Source organism: Pelobates fuscus, chromosome 11 (genome assembly GCF_036172605.1).
Source record: "Pelobates fuscus isolate aPelFus1 chromosome 11, aPelFus1.pri, whole genome shotgun sequence".
In the NCBI taxonomy this organism is placed as follows: Eukaryota; Metazoa; Chordata; class Amphibia; order Anura; family Pelobatidae; genus Pelobates; species Pelobates fuscus.
The window spans coordinates 117,648,336-117,667,613 of record NC_086327.1 but is presented as its reverse complement, the minus strand read 5'-3'; the positions used below and the strand labels follow the sequence as shown (position 1 = coordinate 117,667,613).

Genomic DNA, 19,278 nt, shown 5'->3' with positions numbered 1-19,278 from the left:
ATATACTGAGTAATCAGTAGGATCCAAGATGGTTCTTTAAAGGCTTCTACATTTTCACCAGAACTAGCCAATATGATCCTTCCACCACCAAAACTATATGGTTTTATTTCTTAAAATACTATGACAAAAACACATTTCACACTAATATTCACGCATGTACTGTGCACAAGCTGACAGCAAACTGGGAAAATGTTTTTTTTTTGTTTTTTTTTATTATAAATGATTGGTTTCTGATCTTCCTAAATTCTCTCCTTAATGAAAGAAACAAAAAAAAAGTTAAATATCATCTACTGATCAAACCTAGATGACTTGTTCACTGTGCCGTTCTGTAAATAAAATGTTTAGAATCCCGACAGAGTAACATAAAAAAAAAAACAGTGCTATGTAACCAAATGTATCTTAGTACGGGGATATTACAAGTTGTACGTTGTATGCATATTTTTCACGGTTACAGCATTAAGTGGCTTTTTATTTCATTTATAATGAGCATTTCCTTCTTCTAGTGCCATGGGAACAGTCACTGACAGTTAATTTTAGTCACTGGTGGCTTAGTAAAAATCTTTTACTCATAATTGGTTTTCCGAGTGAGTACCTACATTTAAAAAAAAAAAGTCATATTGTAGTTATCACAGACCAATTGATTTCCACTGGACTTGCCTTAAGGAAACGTGCTTGACTTGAGTTGGTTATAGAAAATATGGATTTGGTAAACATGTCTACAATGCTAAACTATTAGGAGTTATATATAAATTATTGACAATACAGTAAATTTCATTTTTTGTTCTTCTTTTTATCCTTCAATAATGTGTTATCTGTGTTGAACTGTTCTCTCATTTTGTTCTGCAGTGCAGTTGACTCTGGGGGGAACCAAAGCTTCAACCCTGAGTTTTAAAGTGGACTCACAGCTGCTATATCAGCCAATTTAATAATCTCATCATCATATAAGGTGGTGAGTTTTTTTCTGCAGGAATGACATGCCCTGTTCTCAGTATAAATAGATTTTGTGTAAAAAGTCAGTGGTCCCACAATGTCCCTTACAGAACTTATTAGACAGCTTTGACATTTGGATTATTTGTGATTGGTTGGAAGTGAATTATTAGGTGATTTTAATTAATACATTGCTCTGTGTTAGTTTGGAAACAGAGCGATGTGAACAATATATCATTATTGGGGCATTTGGAAAATATCAACCAGTAACTAAGCTATAAATGTACACAAATGTACACTCCGAGCACCATAACCACTTAAGCATTCTGCAGTGTTTTAGGTGCCAGGAGCTGTGCTAAAATTATTTGACTGCTTACAATGGGGATGCACCATGACCCTCATGGCACTATAACCACTACAGCACACTGTTGTTTGTTATGGTGCTTTGAGCGTTTCTTTTAAGTTTGAAAAACAAACACTTAAACCTGTAAAGGCTCCTAAACCTCAGTGCTTTTTCAAGTAGGATAAATCGTACTACACACTAATATGGCTCAAATGGAGCAATAACATTTTTTAAACACATCAATCAGTATTCTAAAAACAGGGCGCTAAAATGTGGGATATCGGTTGGAGAGAATTTTAACAGATGGCGTACCTTTATCTTATGTTAATTACATATTCTGTTGTACATGTCCAGGAACAAAACAAAAATTAGTAACGTGACTTTCATGCCCAAAAAAATTAGACAGGAGTTAACATTTGTAAAAATTCACTTTTCCCCCTCAACACATCTCATAGCAAAGCACGCATGCTAATAATCTAATATTTATATATATATATTTATATATACCATGTCTATTAAAAAAAAAGCCGTCACACAAATGCTCAAACACAAAAAAAAAAACATAAGATGGAAAAACGATAATCTGTAAACACAGAATATAATAATTAGAAAAAAAAAAAAACCAAAAAACCTTTGTGTGTGGTTTCACATATTCCACAAGGTTAACAAAATGCACATATGTCAATACTGCTAAAATGAAATATAACAAAAAAAATAATTGAAATATACATTTGGCATCCTACAAAAGAAAGCTTAAAATGTACAGATTCAGAGAAGTTTGTTTTCTGCAGAGCTGGAATGGGGTGGAACATGAAATTGGTTTGATTAGGGCTAGGTTACTGGATGATTTGATGTTTAGCCGAGGCAAGAGAAGTACAGAACAATTTTCTATCTTTACCTCTTTTCTATATATTTAGAAGTACCGTATGTATGTCTATCATTAGAAAGGTAACTCTAATATTGGAATACAAGACAGGGATGAAATATATTGTCTTAACAGCTAGTCAGTTACAACATATTTTGGTGGCCTGTGATAAAAACTTAAAAGGGTTCTGATGGGTATCAGGTCTTATCTATGTTTTATTGATTTCCATCTTGATTAGTCTATTTAGGAGTCTTTTGTATATCAAAGGTAAGGCAGCAAAATGCTTTTCATTCTTATTGGCTAAATTGATTAGATCTTTCATTAAGAGTAGAGGCTAAAATGTTGCACTATTAAAAACATAAGTTATTAAGGGAGTTTTATGCTAGAGACCAAACTCTACTACTCAAGAAAGTGGTGCATTTAACTGAGACACCTCCTTATAATCGCTGTAATGTCTGGCCCATGAGAGAATCTGGACCGTCGATCCCAGTAAGAATCCCCTAACGCTCCACTAGAAACCATATTGCCACGTTTCAACAAGTCTGAATGTATTTTTTTTCCATGTAAAAACCAGCTTTTGAAGCAATCACATGACAAAGAGCAAGGTGCTAGAACGCACATGTTGTGGAGTCAATGCCTCGCAGATGGCAAATACGAGTACTGAGATGTACCCATAGTGCAAGTTTAAATTTCAATGCAAACTTTACAAATGTTGCAATATTCCTTCCCAGAGTAGCAAAAAGAGATGTCAAAAGCACATGAAATATATACTACACAATTCTTAGAATTAGGCAGTGACATGTAAACAACGACAATGTTTTAAGTTAATGTGTATTGAAAGGAAGGTACAGAAAATATACCTTTCATGCTATGACGGGGTACAGATCATTGGCCTCTCTTACTTTTAAGAGAGGTAGGCATGCCCTCATATGCATGGTCATGTTGTTCTGTTCTGGATAGTTTTTCTCTAACCTCATCGTAAACTCTTCATAACATATGACAAGCAAAGACTATCATTAAATCATCAGGTTTGCCTAACCAACTAATCCTGAAGGGGTTAGTGGTCTATACTGACATACAATTAATGAGTGAAGAATCTGTCAACTAATGTCCTGATGACAATCTCCTGTTACTTTATCATACAGTTATTTCCTTTATCAAAGTTCCATCATTGACTTTAAGCAATTAGTGCTATTTCTAGAAGACTAAGTCCTGTGTGGGATGAGATAAAAATGGAACACTTATGTAAACAATTCATTAAAAAAAAATTAAAAAAATAAGAAAGAAGGGGAATAAGCATGGCTCGGGATGGTAAACTCTTTATACTATGAATCAATCAAATTGTACGATTATAAAAGACCCTTAGGACATGTACAAATAACGTGTTCTTTCATTTTTATTTATCTAGAGTGGTAAATTTTTTCAAACAACCCCTTTTAGAGAAGAATATAGGAAATGCATGGACACATTTAAATGCAATGCTCTTGGCTCTCTACCCTCGTTCTGATAAATATAGGTTAAGAACAGCTAGGATGCTCTCGGCAGTATCAAGGATACTGAATGATACTTCTCTTACCGATATTTCTCCCTTGATTTTATTCATAAAAAGCATGTGCACAAGAGATGAATTCTTTCTACAATCTCACACAAAACAAACAGGTTTTCCTTAAAAAAAGAAAAACAACAAAGGCCAATATTTGAGAGGAATGATGAAGTGTGTGTTTGTGTACCTCACTCTGTAAATGGCTAGCATGAGGCTCTCCAGACATTATTTTTAATATTCACTTTCCCCTTCCCCTTTAACACACCCCCCACCCCCAAGGCGGAATCATGCTTTACTCTCATTCACGTTTGTTTGAGTGGCTTCATTGGGAACTGTGGTCACTTCTGCTGGAGTGCTCTTGCTTTCTGTTTCCTCTGGCTTTGAGTTCTCTTCTACAGGGGCCTTCCTGCAAACAAATCATAGATAGACAATGTTACAAAAACAGACGATACAGGAACCAGAAATCAATTCACTTCTGAGCTGAGAACAAGACCCATGTTGTTGTTTCCAAGTTGCAAGGATATATTTAATATTTTTTTTTACATGACCCCTATGGTATTTATTGTCAAGACCACAAACAGTAGGTATGTAGATAAAGTATACATAACATGAACATACACAACATTTGAATAAATTAAAAAATGTAATTATGGCTTTGGAGTTTTTTTGTGTATACCTGTCTTGTAAAATAATTAAATACCACTAAACTCAAGAATACGTTTGGTCCAAAAATGATTTCCAAAGGTTGAATTTGTCATGTTGTTATAATGGTAAAATGTTGACATGTGCTCTTTAAGATATGTATAGGCTGTTTAAAGTTATGTACATGACATTTGTTTCATGTGAAGAAGATAAAAAATAAAACCAAAACAGATAAAGTCCTCTGTCAATGTTGGTTGGAGGGTGGTCTAAAAAAAACTGTCTGTTAAGAGCAGTCAATCATGTCAAAGACACATTGTTTGCTTAAAAAAAATAAACTGGGGGCAATAGGTAGTCCTTCTAATTCTACATATCCTGCTCATGGAGTATGGCTTAATAATAATTACCTTAGATCTTTACAACGCCTACTTCTTCCCTATCCCGTGCCCTAAAAATTCTACCATTCCACCCACCACCAATTAACCCTATCCTTGCATTTCAGTTCTCTGCCTTTACATCCCATTTATTTTTACTTTTAAATCCTCAGATAAATAGACAAAGAGTGAGAGTGACAAGGTTGGATGAATGGATGGATGGATTCTACTGCTCACGAATAGTAGAAGGAGCAAGGGACATTTTTTTTAGCTCATAATAATACTCACACCTTTGTAACTCAATGCACAGCAGGTATTAATATAGGGAAGACTGTGTCTTGAATGACCTCTAGTTAGACGGTTTAGGGAATACCTGATCATTGTTTTACCACTCTCACTAGCAAGATTGAAAAGCCTCAATAATAGGTAGAATTATTTTGTTTTTTTATTTCATTTTTTAGCAACTTTTATTTTTTTATATATATTAATTGTAGAGAAGCAGGATTATAATAATAATAATATAATCATCCCACGTGTTAGTAAAGATGTACAAAGTAAAACATATGTATGCTAACAAGCCTAATGCTTATTAATAAATATTAAGACATGTTTCCTTTAAACTATAATGCAGACAATTAAATGTCATATTACTGCTATGTAAATGTATTTCATTTTTATAGTGTCAATCTTCAGGTTCTAGCAGCGGTATTCACTATACTCCCCCTTTAAAAGTGACCGCTGCCCAACTGTAAATATAATGTGGTAAGATAGTATTTAAATTGGATTTCATTTTGGGAATATGGAGGTTTTATTTAGAAGAAACATACTTTGGGAGTTTTGTTTCCATTTGAGAGACGTGCATACTTATATTTTATGGATTGCATGGATTACTGAGTTTTGTTTAAAAAGAGATGAGACATTGTGAACTACTTTTATATCATGCAATCCTAGGTAAGGTGCCAAAAATGGATCTCAATAACAATCTATGGAATATAGAGTTTGATTGCCTTACATGTAAAAAATATAGTGACTATTCAATTTGTACATTTACTGCTGGTGCATTGATAGTGTTAGAAAAAAAGAGTGTTTGAGTCTTATTACACTCTTGTATTAAATGAAGAAAAGACGAGTGCAGTAGGTCCAGCTCAGAAGATGGATAAAAGAAAAAAAAATGCTACAGTTACGAATTCTAAAATGTTCTTATTCCTGAGACAATTATTAGTTTGTTAAATAACAATCAATGTTAAGAAAAAAAGACAACCACAAATCACAACACAGCACCAACAAATGACAACACAAGACAAAACCAACAGAGGATTAAGAGAGGCCATACTCGGTCTTTGATGAAGCAGGCGGTACAGAGGTGGCTGCAGTGGAAGAAACCAGCTCAGGAGCTTTCCCACTACCCACAGCGGCAGGAGTAGAAGTTCCAAGAGCTGCAAAAACATCCTTTGCAAGGTCAATTTCTGGAGTCTTGAAGGTCCCCCCATCAATTTGAAAGTCCTCATTCTGGGAAGGTTTTGTGTTGGTGAGGGAAGGAGTATCAACCTTGGTGGCCTCCACTGGACTCTTCACTATACTCGGTTGTGCTGCTTCCTTTTCTGGGCTTTTGGTAGCTGATGCTTCTTGCTTCCCCTGTTTTGGTTCAGGAGTAGCTGGTGGACTAGTGGTATTTGCAGGTGGTTTAGTGACTGCTTTTGGAGCCTCAGCTACACTGGTTGTAGTACTGGGGTTCAGGACTACCCCTTGGGTAGCTAAAGTATTAGATGGATTATTAGTAGATGGGGTATCACTGAGATCTACCAGAGGGGCAACCTTTGGAGATGAGGCTGGAGGGGGCGATGAGGCAGAAGGTGCCTCTGCTTTTGAAGGAGTTGCCTGGGCAGATGGCACTGAATTTGAGTCAGGAACATTAGAAGGTGGTGGGGCAGTGCTGGATGTTAGAGTAGTGGTCTCACTCGTTGGGCTATTTTGAGCAGTAGCAAAAGTTTCAGTTATTGTATCAGAATTAGTGGTGACGGTGGTTACAGAAGGCAGCATGTCCTCAACAGTAGCTGTGGTGTCAGCTGGATGCCTGCGAGAAGCACATGAGTAGAGAGAGAAAGTAGACAATGAAGAAAACAAATGACAGGCACAAGGAAGCAAAACAGACAAAACATGCAGATTACAAGCAGCACATTGTTATAGGCACAGAGGTTCAGTAACATTGAGCTGATTATTGGATTTAGACAGGTGAACAATTGTTATTGATATACTGGAAATAGAAAAGCAGGGAAGTGCATTGGCATGCTATTATTTTGGGTTAGTATAACGTTTTATGGATCAGGAACACAGATATATTCAGGAACTCTTACTGCGTGTCCTACGCACTCCAACAGAGTAAATAAATTATTTATATATAAGACTTACAACGCGCTCTGGGATGTGTGTCCATTTTTGTTTGAACTGCAGGAATATTTTTCATTCTGTATTCATTTGATATCATAGAAAATACATATTTATTATTGACTTTTGAGTCAGAAAAATAAGCCTGTGTGCTCACCTTAGTGGAAAAATTTTAGAGGTATCACAATTTAGGATGAATATCTTCTCTGTGTATAACTAGGAATGTCCTACAGCATGCCTCTGACATTTCCATTTTGACATATAAGACAAAAGATCACTTTATCTAGACCTTTAACAATATAACTTATTCATGACTATATGTGTCGTTTGATTAGTGATCTTAAATATAAAAATGGACAAGCAGGGTAAACAATTTTCATTGCTGTTAGTTTATCTTTTTTGGGGCTTAGGGCACTGGAAAACGCAATTGCTTTCCTTTGTCTATAAGGTAGCTTTTTTGTATTCTCTTATTTTGATCCAAACAAGCACATGAAATGCCCTTTATTACAAAAAAAGTGACTGTCTTGCAAGTTTGCCCACAAAAGTCTTTCGCAAGGCTGAGAAAAAACTCTGATGAGTTTTGTAAACACGGGAAATGTTACCCATACAAACATAATACACCATAGATGATATAATCTCGATGACCCTATCAAATACCAATGGCCACAAGTACTTTTTGGTGGACGTAAAAAAAACTATTGTAACCTACGTGCACAAATCACGAAAGTTATTATGTTACATTCTTTGAGGTTCTTTAAACTTTTCTCTCCCAAATTAAATTTTTATAAGGTGTTCATCTTCATCTCTACCCCAGAAATACTTACATTATCTCATACCCTGTAACACTTTAAAATGTTACCCTGTGGAGTCAATGTATATGCTGACAGAGTAATAATTAAATGTATTGTAAATATAATTTGCATATTTTAAGCTAAATTATAAGAATACATTTTGGTCTTGATTTTAGCATGAGTGCCACCTAAAGGCCATAATGTGTAATGTTTTTCTCCCATTGTATGGCATCAATCCATTCTAACTCTCTCCCTACCGATAACAGGATATTTTTCCTTGAATACAGATCACATAATGCTTATATCATCTTCAAACAAATTATGAAAAATATTTTAGAGATTTCAAAGAATAGATTATAGCTTATCATCACTGATGAGCACCAGATTTGTGTTTGACTCTTGCATCACTGGTTGTATGTCAGAAAAATGTGCTTTAGGAGTAGCTAGGATGTTTTTATTGTTAAAAGGAAATCTGTTTAAAATGGGTTTTTCTTCAGAGGGGATCTTCCACAGCCTTCTGCTCATCATGCATAGCAACCCAAGCAGGGCAATCTGTGAAGACCATGGGAAAAGCTTGGGCAGACTGGTGGTGGGTGTTACAAAAGAGTAGCACCTACCTCTGTAAGTAGATTGCAGAGAGTTGGGTAAGTGTCTCACATGTTCACTTTTTCCTACAGGTTATCTACTGGACAAAATTAGGAAAGGGTGCCCTAGTTTGCTCCCACCCTCTGAGACCAGGCAGGCAGGGGAAAAGGGAATGCCTTGCGCCTTAAAGAAACATCCCAAGCCCCATAAACACTACAGCTTGTGGTAGCAGCTATGGTTGTATGAAGCTGTCCCTGAAAATCCAGTAAAAATCTTCACATTCTCCATATTTTCTTTTAGATCTGCAGCATCTAGACTCCACATATTTACCTTATTTTTCCAAGTACTTATAGTGTGTCTACGCACTGGCTGATCGTGTCATATAAGTCAGCCTTCTTTACTTGTTGTTGCTGTGACCACTCACCCAATATTATCCCCTAGTTGCTTATTGTGCATGTGAATATTCTCCTTTTCAGAATTCATGACTGTGCTGTCTAAACACTCTCTATGTCTTTATACAGACATTACTTGCAATTCAATTTTAATTGAATAAACTACACCATCAATACCAACAGAATGCCCACATACTCTGGTTCTGTTAGAGGAGTGGTCTCGTTGGGTTCTGTTTGGTTGCTTCCATCATGGTTGGGTGTTCCTTCCTCTTCTGTTCGAACCTCCACAATGGGCTCCTTAGATTCATCTTTCCTGTGAAAGAATCACACAGTTAGCTGCAGCTACCCACTCAATACAGGTAAAGCAAATCTTAATTTCTATTAATTGAAATGTGATATCTAATAAATCGTAATTTACAGTGTCAGCTGGGAGCATTTGCTGCAACATCATGGACTCATTTTAATTAAAGTTTTGGAGTCATTGCTCAAAATATTTATGGTGAATTTCTCACAGATTGAGCTACTGAAGAAAGTATAGAAACTAGACTCTGGGAAGATCTGCTTCAAGGTTTGGCAGCAAGGGGTTCACCTTTGCAATGCAATAACGGGGTATATTAATATTTGTTAATAAACATCTAGCACAGAAACTTTGGTGATTGCACCCACAATCACATCTTCTTGTGTGGAGCATCTGTAGAATAGAGTAACTTTATCCCCTTTTCTTTCCATGAAAGCATGGCTCTCGCTGCTGTATCCCTTCCTCAAATCAGTATAGTATAAACAGCATGGAGGACTAGAAACCCATGTAAAACCATTACAGTCCTTTCAGTTTGCCTATGCATCTTTATCAAGTTGGCAAATCAAATCCATAACGAAAGACTGCAGCTTATAACTCCACACCATCTTACAGCTCTTAACCAGTCAAAGAAACCCTATACCTTTTGCTAAGGTTAATAAAAACTTTTGTATAATAAAAATGTACAGAACAATAAACAAGTTGCTGCACAACTTACGAAAATGCTGCCTTTCCTTCCTCAATGTCCTTTCCTTTAGCACCAGGTCCGGCCTTTCCACAGAAGTTGACAGCGATGCACATGAAAATGCCACATTTGTTCATGAAGTAGCAGGTCACATCCACGGCCACCAACAGGAGAACGAAGATGACAATGAGAATGCCAACGATAGCTCCTGTCCCCAAACCAGAACTGGTGCTACTGGTGGCTAGGAAAATAGAATTCAAGGTTACAGTTAAGTTTAAGTTTAGAGTGGAATGTACAGTTAAGTTTAGAGTGGAATGTAATCTCTAATCAAAGCTAAAATTGTTATATAACTATACTTTAATTCTAACCAAAAGGCTGGCACTGCATTTAAGGTTATAGGTACAGTTATAAATCCATAATTCAGGTATAGGAAAGCTTTGCAACATTTTGTAATTTTAAATAATTTCAGAATAGTCTTTCAAACTATGTTTTTTCCCAGAGAAAAAACACTTTATAGAATACCATTTATAAGATGTGTTTCTGCAATTAATTTCCATGTGAGATTTATAATCTAATTTTGAGTAATGGGGAAACACATTTCTAACTGTATAATCCATTATATTTATGCACACTTGTAAGCCTTATTGCCTTTGCAACAGCCCCTAACATATGAGGCAGTGCAAAAAAATAAATATTGTTTAACTTACAAAGATGTGTAGCGTACTCTACTAATCAATACATGGCTCTTTTTGTTTTCAGAGAGTTCTTTCCAGTTGTGGTTATTATACTTATACACCTCCTAGCGGCTACAGATAGGATTGTGACAATGTTACCTTTAAGGGCTACTCTGATGCACCATAACCACAGGAGTTTGTGGGAGCACCCGCACAGAGTGAATCACATATCAGCGTGGGACTAGTTTGTTATATGCAAAGAGCAACTCTAAGGCCAAGATCTTAAGTGGTGAGACCAGGAGAAACATCCTCTCTTAACCCTTGAAGATCACACGACTATGTGGGACATGTCATGATTCTCTTTTATTCCAGACGTTTGGTCCTTTAAGGGTTAATTTTGAAAAATGTCCCAAAATGCTTTTTATACATAGTCTTCATTTTGGTTTTCTAAAGTTTGTTTTCGATTGTAGCTATGATTATATACATTTCTGATTTCCATGTAAAACTACATAATGGTGAATTCTTTTTTATTTTTCCCAAATCTGGCTATGGCATAATTTTTTAAATGTGGCTAGGGCGTTATTTGAATGTACAGACCTATTCTAAGAGTCCTTAGACACCGATAATCTAATTTTAGTGAATAACACTGTAAACTCAAAAAATATTAAGATGGTCAGTCAGTGTGAATGCATAATGAGTCTCTATCAGACTTCTGAGGCTAGAGGCTGGATTAACCCTCAGAGAAACATTGCAGTTTCTCTGAAACTGCTATGTTTTCAGCTGCAGGGTTAACATTAGCGGGACCTGGCACCCAGACCACTTTATTGAGCTGAAGTGGTCTGGGTGCCTGTAATGGTCCTTTAACAAGCACGCTATTATAACTTCACATATTTTCTAGAACTTAAAAATATAATTTAATTATATGAGACTAGCACTCTTCATCATCTTAATGTGTGTTTGTGTACCACTTTTTTTAAAAAAAAATCAATCCTTAGTAATGGGGTCTTGTACGCACTTGAATGAGGAATGTACTAAAAGGCTAATTATGATGGAGCAACTATACTTGAAATGGTACTAATAACACAACACAGAAGGATCTCATGGAAAATCAATGCCACCTACTGCTAGATACTTTCATGGAGCTAAGTGCTTTAACTAAGCTATTTTATGCATATGTACAAGAAAATTGCCCCTCGCAATTTCGAAAACGTTACGGTTGGTGAACTAGTGGATAGTTCTGTGAGATAATAAGGAATTAATTTAATATTGTTGTTTTTGTATGTTAATATTTTTATAAATATGATATATTTTTATATTTTAATATCTTTAAATGTGCATCCAAAAATATGATGAAATAATTTAAAAAGCTTATCCAACAATATTAAATTGAGGTCGACGTATTCTGCATTTAAAGGGTAGCTCTAAGCTCCATAGAACCACAACTGTCACCTCAGAACTATTATATAACTTTGTAATCCTTTCATCAAGTTTTGAAAGGAAATAGATTTTTTTTTAAATAAAGTACAAGTAAAAAATGATAAAGACTCATCCATAGCTTTTGTATATGACTGGATCCCTGAGCCATATACATGCGCCTTGGGTCGGACAGTGTTTGAAAACCGACAAAAGTCTCTCTTGTCTTCCCTGCTTCACTCCCGACACAGAAGTAGTGAAGACTATAGTTTTCAAACACTGTCTGACCCAAGATGCATGTATACAGCAGAAGGATCTTGCAATATACTAAAGTTAGGGATGAGTTTATCTCATGCTTTATATTTACTTCATTGAAAAACTTAAAGGGACACTTCAGGCACCAAAACAACTTCATCTTCGGCACTCCGTACTCTCTGTTTGTGAAAATTCTGAAGCCGGGTGCCGACAGGGAGGGAGATGAGATCGGCACTGGAAACCACTTAAGAGTAAAACCATGCAAGAATGGTTTGAGTCCTTGAGGTAAGCGTCCCTCCAAGGGCCTCCTGGCACCATAACAACTTAATTTAGATAAGGTTGTGTTGGTACCTGGAGTGTTTATTTAATGAAAGAATTATTATATAAAAATATAGTTTTGAGGTGACAGTTGTCCTTTAATGGCGCACAGAGTACATTGCATCTACTCAATATATTATAATACTACAGGACAACCCTACTTGCCCACTAGGTAACCATTATTCTAGTCTGTCCAAGTTGCATACTTCACAAATTATTTCCATCAATCTCCCTCGTCAATCTGGAGATAGAACCAAGCTGCTGTCATGGCCATCAGTGGTTGGCAGGTTTTCAAAACTTTGAATAAATTAAGTGATTGTAGCCAGTGACTCCAATCAGTTTATAAGTTAGTTCCACTCATCCTATGTAAGTGTTTGAAAGAACAAATTCATCCTTAACACACACCCCGATGTACTTACCGGACAGAGTACATCGCTAGAGAGAACCTTCGATTGACTGTACTCTTCCCCTACTTACAGAGAGCAGTTTAAATGCAAAGAGTGATTTAAGTATCCACATGATGCAAATATGATCTGATGGTACACTATAGGTCATACAATAATATGTACATATTTTATTATCCAAATTACTGAAGAAAGTACAGGATGCATATATTTAATGTTTGAAACTAACATTTGTAGATTTTTGGCATTGCAATAGTTGCCTATTTATCCAGTAATGTCCTCAGTAGTATCAACTAAAACAGATTGCTAACATAAATTAATGGTGTCATTTACAATAGCCTACTTTTTAGCTGTTTTTTTTTTGCCTCCTTGTGCTGAAATAATCAGCTGATTTGTGAGGGCAGTCTACTCTTTTTTTTAGTGGATCACTAGACTCCAGGTTGTGTAGACTCTCCATGTTATGGATGAGTTAACTTTCCAGTTAGCAGTTTAACTGCTTTAGATTCAATACTTTTGCACAAATTAAGTTAGCCATCCACACACAATCCTATCTTTATATTGTTTGTCTTTTTTCATTTAAATTAATTCAATTAAGGTCTAATTAAGTATTTGCTCTGAATTTAAAATTTGGAGGCAATCCTTTTTTGTCGAGAAGGGATACGCGTTAAAGGGACACAATAATTACCAGAACAATTACAGCTTAATGTAGTTGTTCTGGTGAGTATAAGATGCAGCCCTGCAGGCTATTTGCTGTAAACACTGCCTTTTCAGAGAAAAGGCAGTGTTTACATTGCTGCCTATGCACACCTCCAGTGGCACTCACTCTGACGTCCACTCAAGGTGCTTCCTGGGTCAGTCCTGCACCACGTGCAGCACTGTTCAGCATCTCAACATTCCTCATAGAGATGCACTGATTTAATGCATCTTGATTAAAGATTATGATTGGCCAGGGCAGCATTTGGCTCCACCCCCCATCCAGCCTCCTTGGCTGAGATAATCAGAATCGACATCTCAGTCAATCCAATGCTTATCTATGGAATAATGATGATGTCAGCCAAGGAGGCGTATCGGGGCCTGTACCAGCGGACCTACGCGGTGCTTGAAATAAGGAGAGTTTTCTATTTATTAAAGGAGTAAATGGGGAACTGACCACCTAAACAGTGTGTTAAACACTATAGGGTCAAGCATACACACAGTGGCGTACATACCAGGGTCGCAGGGGTCGCGGCTGCGACCGGGCCCGGCCCACCAGGGGGCCCGGCCGCCCTGCGACCCAGGTATGTAGGTCACTGGGCCAGCCTCTTCTGCTGGGGGGCCCAGGAGCCGGCCACCTCTGGGCCCCCCGAGGCTGGCCCTGCTGTCACCCGGCTGGCGGGCGCGCGAGGGAGCACTGTCCCCTGGGTGCTCCCTCTTCAGCTCCCTCGCGCACCGCACTGAAACCGGAGCCGGAAGATGACGTCATCTTCCGGCTCCGGTATCAGTACGCGGCGCGCGAGGGAGCTGAAGAGGGAGCACCCAGGGGACAGTGCTCCCTCGCGCGCCCGCCAGCCGGGTGACCAGCAACACCACTGGACCCCAGGGAATCCCCCCAGCTCTCACACAGGTAAGGAGGCTGGGGGGATTAAATTAAAAAAAAAAAAGTTTGAGTGTGTTAGTGTTAGTGAGTGTTAGTGTTAGTGAGTGTGTTAGTGTTAGTGAGTGTGTGTGTGTGTGTGTTAGTGAGTGTGTTAGTGAGTGTGTGTGTTAGTGAGTGTGTGTGTTAGTGAGTGTGTGTGTGTGTTAGTGAGTGTGTTAGTGTTAGGGAGTGTGTTAGTGCTAGGGAGTGTGTTAGTGTTAGTGAGTGTGTTAGTGTTAGGGAGTGTGTTAGTGCTAGTGAGTGTGTTAGTGCTAGTGAGTGTGTGTGTTAGTAAGTGTGTTAGTGTTAGTGAGTGTGTGTTAGTGAGTGTGTGTGTTAGTGTTAGTGAGTGTGTTAGTGTTAGTGAGTGTGTTAGTGTTAGTGAGTGTGTGTGTTAGTGTGTGTGTTAGTGAGTGTGTTAGTGTTAGTGAGTGTGTGTGTTAGTGAGTGTGTTAGTGAGTGTGTGTTAGTGTTAGTGAGTGTGTGTTAGTGTTAGTGTTAGTGAGTGAGTGTGTTAGTGAGTGAGTGTGTGAGTGAGTGAGTGTGTGAGTGAGTGTGTGAGTGAGTGAGTGTGTGAGTGAGTGAGTGTGTTAGTGAGTGAGTGTGTTAGTGAGTGAGTGTGTTAGTGAGTGTGTTAGTGAGTGAGTGTGTTAGTGTTAGTGAGTGTGTGTGTGTTAGTGAGTGTGTGTGTGTTAGTGAGTGTGTGTGTGTTAGTGAGTGTGTGTGTGTTAGTGAGTGTGTTAGTGAGTGTGTTTGTGTTAGTGAGTGTGTTTGTGTTAGTGTGTGTGTTAGTGTTAGTGAGTGTGTGTGTTAGTGTTAGTGAGTGTGTGTGTGTGTTACTGAGTATGTTTGTGTGCGTCTGTCACTGAGTATGTGTCTGTCAGTAAATGTGTGCGTCTGTTCATGAGAGTGTGTGTCTTAAGCACTTACCTTTCTCCAGCGCCGGACTCCCTTAACGCTGGGGATCTCTCCGTCCCCATCCGCCTCTCAGCTCCGAATGCACATGCGTGGCAAGAGCCACGCGCGCATTCAAACCGCCCATAGGAAAGCATTACTCAATGCTTTCCCTTGGACGTTCAGCGTCTTCTCACTGTGATTTTCACAGTGAGAATCGCAGAAAATCCTCTAGCGGCTGTCAATGAGACAGCCACTAGAGGCTGGATTAACCCTCAGTGAAACATAGCAGTTTCTCTGAAACTGCTATGTTTTCAGCTGCAGGGTTAAAACTAGAGAGACCAGGCACCCAGACCACTTCATTGAGCTGATGTGATCTGGGTGTCTGTAGTGGTCCTTTAAGTGTATGTGTTTATGCATGCACTGGCATACATACCGCGGTCGCACGGGTCGCAGCCCTGCGACCAGGTGCCCGCCCCATGTGTTGCGGCCCCAGCCTGCGCAGAGTAAGCGCTCGCGCGGGGGGAGAGGGGGCCCCGGATCAGTTTTCGCACCGGGGCCCCATGGGTTGTGTGTACGCCACTGCATACACATTTGTATTCCTGACCCTACAGTGTCCCTTTAAGTAAAATTGGTCCATTTTGATTAACATACGGCTATCCCCCTATATTAGTTATTGTGTTGGTTGGTCAATCAGCCCTCTAGGGGACTTTCTAATTTTAAGCTTGGAAATAAGCCCAAAGTTGGTGTGAGTAGTTCTGTGCTGATTACATAAAAATATATGGTGTAATAATGCACTGATATAAAATACCATCTATACTTGTGTGAGTAATATGGCTAGCACCATGTGCAGATACATGCTTTCTCCTTAACATTTGCTATAGTTATTGGGTTATTGTTTAATGACAAGCACACTTTATAAAAGACACTGTTTATTTCAAACTTTTGCAATGAAGTGACAACTTTATTTCTTCAATATATTCAACAATAAACGTTTAGGATACTGCAAACTATTTTAAGACAGACAACATTGCAGCTAGGTTCTGTATTTCTGCTCTAGTATTCGATAATATTACAAGAGAATTGAAGAAAAACCTTTCCGATAGTGGAATCAAACATGGTTGTATTGAAGCCCTAATGCTATTAAAGGACCACTCTAGGCACCCAGACCACTTCAGCTTAATGAAGTGGTCTGGGTGCCAGGTCCAGCTAGCTTTTACCCTTTTTTTTTATAAACATAGCAGTTTCAGAGAAACTGCTATGTTTATACTGAGGGTTAAGCCAGCCTCCAGAGCCTCTAGTGGCTGTCTCATTGACAGCCGCTAGAGGCGCTTGCGTGCTTCTCACTGTGAAAATCACAGTGAGAGCACGCAAGCGTCCATAGGAAAGCATTATGAATGCTTTCCTATGCGACCGGCTGAATGCGAGCGCGGCTCCTGCCGTGCATGCGCATTCAGCCGATGACGTCGCGAGGAAGAAGAGGAGGAGGAGGAAAGCTCTCCGCCCGGCGCTGGAGAAAGAGGTAAGTTTAACCCCTTCCTCCCCCCAGAGCCCGGCGGGAGTGGGTCCCTGAGGGTGGGGGCACCCTCAGGGCACTCTAGTGCCAGGAAAACGAGTATGTTTTCCTGGCACTAGAGTGGTCCTTTAACCCCTTAAGGACCAAGCTTCTGGAATAAAAGGGAATCATGACATGTCACACATGTCATGTGTCCTTAAGGGGTTAATCTAGTGAGTAATACCCTGTAGACTTTATGGCACATATATTATTTTGTTTACAAAATACACTGTTGGATTTTGTATATTTGCAGATCTTATATTTAATTGGAAATATCACCAAACACCACCAAACTTGACACTGGACAATCTCAGCCAACAAACAAAAATCTGTGAAAGGAATATTCACATAATTGACATTTTCCAGCCTGAAACTCTCATTCCAAGTTGAGTAATGACGCTGACATAAGTGTAGTTACACCTCTAGCAGCTCGGCTAAATATGTTTGTGTAGCATTTCATACTGAGCTGCACATACAGGGTCCTTGCTTGATGACCACTTCAAAACAATGAAGTGGTCATGTTGCATCAAAAACACTTTTAAAATATATAATTTTACCTTGGATGTTTTTTCTTAGAATTACATCATTATTGAGAAAGACTGGCATACTTAATATGGGCCATTCGCATAATATCAGAACAATAATATCAAAGTTAAGGTGTAATGGTGATCCAAAGTTTCGAGCTATTTGCCTGGGTTTCCCAAGGATATTCAGTTGAAGATGTCAAGGACATTTTCCAAACGATTTATCATGCAAGTACACCCATTATACATATAAAGGATGGTACCTAAGTATAACTATATCAAATATTCCATACTTGCACTAGATGCCCTGATCATTGTACATTTCCGATGGTCAATATTTTAAACTCTGCATGATATAATGCAAATTATAATTTAGTTTTTAAGAAAATATATTTTTTTGTTTTGCAATGGAATCATTCAATTTCTGTCCTTATAAAAATAAAATGTAAATAAAGAAATCCACTTTAGTCCTATTCTAGCCCTATTTCAATCTATTCTAGATCAACAGACAGACAGATACAAATAAGATCAGATAAACAGATTCATAGAAAATAAAGATAGATAGATAGATAGATAGATAGATGCTCTGTGGGCTCTCAAAGCACAGTCTACACATTTCACATGTCAGCGATGATCCAGAATGTCGGTGAGACTTGCCTTGAAAGTGTCCACCAAGAGGCCAAAGCCGCATTCTCCACATTCTCATGCAGTCCCCCTATGCGTATATTATTGTGTCAAGCTGTATCAGATATGTCCTCATAATATACTTGCCGATTCTAATTCCACAATGCTGCTCATGAGGGATTTAGTGAGTGAAGCCACACCATTATGCACCATAAACATGCTTTCCATTCTGTGTTCAAGTACATCCATATGGGCCCCCAGTGCCTGTATTTCCAACGTCACTTCCCTAGCAGAACTCTCAATATTGCCTGCCAGGTATTCCTTGACATTGTTGAGTGACCACCCGATCTCCCCCGTACTCTCGGGTATGTGATCGTCTGAGAAACCATTGCGGACAGAGTGCTGGGACACACCGGACAAGGTGTACTCACTCTGTCCTGTGAGTCCTGTTGTGCAGTCCTCAGGGTTTCCTTCATCATAGCAACGGATTGGCTTCCCATGGGCCCATTTCCCATTTCTTGGCATACTTGCAGAAGTCCTTTTGTGATCCCCTAGATATCGCCAATATGCAAAGCCAAAAATCTAAAGTGTAAAACTGTGCTTTTTGACTGAGCTTCTTTGTCGGAGCAACCATTACCATTGGTGGTCAAGCCACACCCCCAACACCAAGTATTTCGAAGTATTAGAAAATAGCAAACATGTTTAAGCATTTCTACTATGCTAGATAGATAGATAGCTAGCTAGATAGACAGATGTATAGATAGATAGATAGATGGATATATAGATAGATAGGCAGATAGACAGCTAGATAGATAGGCAGATAGACAGATAGATAGGTAGATGGTCTTCTCAGCCATATTCCCAAAGTATCCATAGAAAGACAAAATCTTATATCATTTAATTGTTTTCTAGAATTTTTATTAATAGGAAATCTTCCACTAGTGGAACCAAATATACAAGATATTCGAGCATTATGGCTTCTTGTTCTTTCATCATTTTATTTACAGACATCAATTTCTCCTGAAAACAAAACTGTATAATTTATAAGTTTTATCTGGTGTGCAAGAGGGAGGATTTAAAAGCATGGAGAGAGTACATAAGTAATGTGCTTTGCAGAAGAAGATAACTCTTATTTTCCCACATTTTCTGCCAAGGTAGATTTGATAAACATATCACAA

General features: G+C 38.3%; 1 protein-coding gene across 7 annotated transcripts in view; it reads right to left on the bottom strand.

The window, feature by feature from the left end:
- Window positions 1-1,783: 1,783 nt before the first annotated feature.
- NCAM1 (neural cell adhesion molecule 1) overlaps window positions 1,784-19,278 on the bottom strand; it is a 254,559-nt gene continuing 237,064 nt past the window's right edge. For 4 of the 7 annotated variants that reach the window (XM_063435734.1, XM_063435735.1, XM_063435736.1 and 1 more), the window contains 4 exons: window positions 9,858-10,065; window positions 9,041-9,157; window positions 6,025-6,765; window positions 1,784-4,084 (listed from right to left, as the gene is read on the bottom strand). In XM_063435734.1, the coding sequence (XP_063291804.1) occupies window positions 3,964-4,084; window positions 6,025-6,765; window positions 9,041-9,157; window positions 9,858-10,065 (1,187 nt within the window). In that variant the 3' untranslated portion in view covers window positions 1,784-3,963. The remainder of the gene's footprint in view (window positions 4,085-6,024; window positions 6,766-9,040; window positions 9,158-9,857; window positions 10,066-19,278) is intronic. The other 3 variants (XM_063435738.1, XM_063435739.1, XM_063435740.1) reach the window with 1 other exon arrangement.